The sequence below is a fragment of the Eulemur rufifrons genome, chromosome 28 (assembly GCF_041146395.1).
Source record: "Eulemur rufifrons isolate Redbay chromosome 28, OSU_ERuf_1, whole genome shotgun sequence".
NCBI classification, from domain to species: Eukaryota; Metazoa; Chordata; class Mammalia; order Primates; family Lemuridae; genus Eulemur; species Eulemur rufifrons.
This window is the reverse complement of record NC_091010.1, coordinates 5,632,782-5,637,215: the sequence shown is the minus strand read 5'-3', so window position 1 is coordinate 5,637,215 and position 4,434 is coordinate 5,632,782. Positions and strand designations below refer to the sequence as shown.

Below are 4,434 nucleotides of genomic sequence, written 5' to 3'. Positions count from 1 at the left end.
AGTTACTTATTTTAAATCCTTATTCACAGTTTATTAGATCCTATAACTGGTTCAAATCTTCACATGATTAAGGGGTTTTCATGGCTATCAGATTAAGATGGGCTGAGAGGCCACCTCTTACAGATCCTCAAATCTTGGATTAAGTAAGAGCTCCTCCAGCTTCCGGCTTTGAGGGAACAATTTTAGAACCATCTAGGAAGGAGATTTGGAGCCAGAAGGAATTTCATGAGCAACTTCATGCTGAAGAGCTTCCTGGTGATTTAGTTCTGTGGAGTTGGGGGGTTCCAGTCAGCCTGGCCAGCAGACTCTGAGGGAGGGGCCTGCTGAGGCTCTCCTGGAATCACACCGGGAGCACCTTGCAGGGATTCCTGCTTCAAGGCCTCCTTCTCAAGGGGTTTCGTGTCTTCCTGCATGAATACAGTCTTCTTTGAGGAAACAGTTTCTGAAATCAATTCCTAAATAGAAAACGACAACAAAAAAGCAAAAAAGTTAGTGGTAGAAACCCACACAGGTGTAGCAAGAGCACAATATTGCTATTTTCATGCCCAAGACTCAGAACAAAACTGAAACATACTCTAACAAAGCATAAAACCGAGTCTGATAGGATCAAGGTAATTTACCAATACTTCCACTGCCTGCCAGAACAAAACCCAATACCTTTTAAAGACAACATAATCTGGACTCTATAAAAATCATCAACAGTGTTCAGCATACAAATAACAATTATGAGACATGTGAAGAAGTCAGAAAATGGGACCCATAATGTAGAGAAAAAGTATTCAATGGCAAAAAACCCCCAAATGACATAGGTGATGAAATTAACAGACAAGGACTAAAAACAGCTATTATAAATATTTTCAAACATTTAAAGGTGAAAAATAGTGAGTTAAAGTTAAGGTATATTACCAGAGAAAATGGAAATTACTAAAAAAGAACTAGACAGAAATTTTAGAACTGAAAAGTAGAATACCCGAAATGAAAAAATTTACTGAATCCCTAAATAGGATATTGGCCATTGTCAGAAGAAAGGGTCAAGAAACTTGAAGGCAGATCCATAGATATGATCCAAACTGAAGCACAGAGGAAAAAAGATTGAAAAAAACATCAGAGCCTCAGTGAGCTATCAGACAACGTCAAGCAGTCAACATGCACGTGATTGTAGTCCCTGGCTGAGGGAGGAATCCCTGGAACTTAGGCTCTACTGACCACCTCCACCCCAGTCTTTGCCTGGAAGTCCCAGAGGCCCATCCTACTCCATGGGGCACTGCAGAGAGGTCGATGAGATACTTGTCCACCTGATCTCTAAGATCCTTCTAACTTCAAAGTGTGAAGTCTCTGCACAAATATCTATTGATTCTATAAAGATGTATTTTTCAAACATCTGTGTGGTTCAGATCTTTATAAATAAGAATTTCTTTCTGACATAGAAGCAAAATTATGGTTTACTTCCTCAAAGCTGCCTCTGCTTAATGAAGGGAAACCAAATACAAGGACAACCTTTGCCAGCTTTCTTCCAGGCCTGACTCAGATGTTACCTCCTCTGTGAACTCTTCTTAATTCCTACAATTGGATGTGCTCTCAACCACACATAGCACTATGTTTCCATTCCTCTTTTGACACATCTACTAGATGAGTAGTATTTAATATGGGGTACTCAAAGACTTGCTGAAGTGTGTGCAAGCAAAGATGGTTTTAAGAGATGAAGGAAAATTCTTGCAAAGCTTTGACTATGTGCTTGAAAGCCCATCCTGCTGAAATTTTAGGCAACCCATTCTGGGCTAGTTTGAAATCAGGTTTCCCAGCATTAATGACATAAGATTTGAAGGTGACCAATAGCAAGGAATAATTTGTAATCCACCTTGAGTCAGTCAGAAACCAGAACCTGGATTCTTGTCTTATTTGATATACGTCTGCTTCTTTGCCCTTTATCTAGCCCTGTCGAATTTTACTTGGAGAGTAACTCATATCTAAATGTTGCGGCTCTCTCTTGCCAAGTAAGAAGTAAATTCAGTTTTGTTTTAGATCATGGCTTGGATTCTCTTTATTTCCTTCTAACAAAGGGAATCAATTTCCATAACCACAACTTGCGTAAGAACTCTCCTAAAACTGAGAGCTTGCACATAGTCTAGGCACCATGCTGGCTCTCATTTGCCCATCTTCCCTCACAATTGCCTTTGTCTCACACTTGGCAAAAGAATGACATATCTTTTACTTATCTAAATGCCCCTAGAGAATATTGATAAAAGATGCAAAACTTCCTAAGTGCAACAGGAAAAGACGATTCAAAATATTGATGTGAGCAAAGTTTTCCTTAACAAAGGTACCATAAAGGTAGGGTGGAGTTTTGGTAGTCTTTTCCTACCTTATATATTTCTATTTCTAAAAATAGAAATATAAGCATGGTGCTAGAAAAGGATTAGAGTGGGCAGCAGAGTGATGGCAACTTTTGCTTAACGATCCTTCTCTCTCCCATCCCCCAAAATTGCTCAAAGAATGGATCCTTCTTGAAGGAGAGTTCCCTTAGAGTATTGTCAAACAGTAGCATGAAACCATCTTTCTTTTGATTTAATTTATTTATAAAACCCAGCATTAAAAAGTATATCTATTAATTGTTTATGAGTCTATTAGCATAAAATATAAATAAGCTTAGTATTTTCATGTCTTCAAAGTTGGCTTTTTTGACTAGCAAACTTTGGCTAATTTTGCTAGCAAGAGCTGGTGAATTGTATAGAATTGCATTAAAGATTTTAATGCACAGGATATAGTGATAGTTAAAAAGAGGTCAGATATCAAGCCCAACATTTCAGTTATGTCAATTCTCTATCCAGGTATCATGTACTTTGCAGAAAGCATAGAATGGCACAAGAAATTTTTCAGGAGACTAGAAAAAAATTGTGGGAGGTAAATGATGTGCTTGTCAGACTGACTGATGAATGCAGAGTTGTTTCCAACTATTTCAAGTTCATAATTTATGTCCAATATTATGCATCATAGAGGTAGCTGAGGCTTGACATAAAACTAAACAGAATACAAAAACTAAGTAAAGTGTTATATCTTGAAGTATGCACTAACAACCATATTTGGTTTCTGAAAAATACTGAATAATTTTTGAAAAAGCCTCAAAGGATCTTTTATGAGAAAATATTTGCTCCAGGAGAACAGATTAACATCAAAGGTATTTCCTGAAATCTAAAATGAATCAGTCTTTTAACATTTCCTTTTTTCATTGACGAATTGGTTTATATATAAATATGTGACTATGGAGTAACAAGTAGGCCAAGGGGAGGCTCTGTGTGCCTTGCATTGTGGCGGTGCGGACACGCAGTTTCCTGGAATCCATCGTCAGGATATGCGTGTGCTCGATGCAGAGCTCCTACCTTGCGACACTTTTCACACTTCTGTTGCATCTGCCATTCTTCTCGCCTTAGCATTTCTGTCATTGCCCTTTCCCTGCAGCTACTGTCATATTCTTCCTTCAGCTGGATCTTCTCCTGCCTGTTCTGGGGTGATGTGATGGAGTGGAATCGGGTCAGCACCAGGAAGCCTTATGAATGGGCGCCCCCTCGCTGGGACAGACCTGGGTCCCCCTTGCTGTGGCAGACCTGAGCCCTGGGCTCTCAGGCCTGCTGCATTTCCTTCTGTAACTAGCTCTAGCCTGCCAGCAGCTCCAAAACCACCCACTCCTCAACTCCTTGAGCTGGATTTCCTTTTTTATCCTCCAAACTCCCCACACTTCAGGGATAACCAGGCCTAAGCCATACTCCTAAACTGAATAAACCAAGAAACTCCCCAGGCCAGCTCCAGAATCCTGCCCTTGGATTTCAAATTCCTCTGGGAAAGCTGAGCCCTCCCTAAGCAGCGCACGCACGCGCACACACACACACACACACACACACACACCTCTTCTCTTGCTCTAGCTGTTTTCCTATAATGATAAAGCCAGTGCGCCAGGTATTCTATGGGGTCACTGGGCCGAACTTTCGCCACTTCCACCAGTGCCTGGGTCAGGCAATTTCCAAAGCACTTCTTTAGGTACTCACTTTCCATCCTGGGGCCTGGGAAACATCAAAACAGAGTCATATTATTTTACAAAGTTAATCTGATTGTAAAAATAGACACATTCTACCCAACTTAAATTTATTTCAGGACAAATATGTTTCTGGATCACATCCTTCCCCAAAAAAACCCAACGAATACATACTTGCCAGTAGCTCTTACATTCAAATGGACTTTTTTTCTAGAGCTCTCCAGCTGTACTAGGTCAGCCAATAGGTCCTGGGGTTATCAGGCCTGCAAGAACCTTGATACACTGGTGGGTAAGGGCAGCTAAGGGCTCTCTACTCACCCATGCATTTCTACCCTTGAGTGGGGAGGAAATAACTGAGCAGGCAGGAGGAGCTCCTGGGAGGGGCTCTGAGCACCCAAGAAACTGTG

General features: G+C 40.7%; 1 protein-coding gene across 1 annotated transcript; it reads right to left on the bottom strand.

Annotated features, from left to right (window-relative positions):
- Positions 1-260: 260 nt before the first annotated feature.
- Positions 261-4,047, bottom strand: DYDC2 (DPY30 domain containing 2). Its single transcript, XM_069460146.1, has 3 exons — positions 3,901-4,047; positions 3,378-3,500; positions 261-455 (listed from the first exon to the last, which is right to left on the bottom strand). The coding sequence occupies exons 1-3, from the start codon at positions 4,045-4,047 to the stop codon at positions 261-263; spliced, it is 465 nt and encodes a 154-aa protein (XP_069316247.1).
- Between the last annotated feature and the right edge of the window lie 387 nt (positions 4,048-4,434).

Bases quoted from the DNA above. Each gene is read 5' to 3' on its own strand.
- DYDC2 (XM_069460146.1), bottom strand. From the start codon at position 4,047: ATGGAAAGTGAGTACCTAAAGAAGTGCTTTGGAAATTGCCTGACCCAG. The intron at 3,501-3,900 runs GTGTGTGTGTGT...ACATCACCCCAG, and splicing joins CAGCTAGAGCAAGAGAAGAG to AACAGGCAGGAGAAGATCCA. The intron at 456-3,377 runs GTAGGAGCTCTG...TTTTCTATTTAG, and splicing joins AGTGTGAAAAGTGTCGCAAG to GAATTGATTTCAGAAACTGT.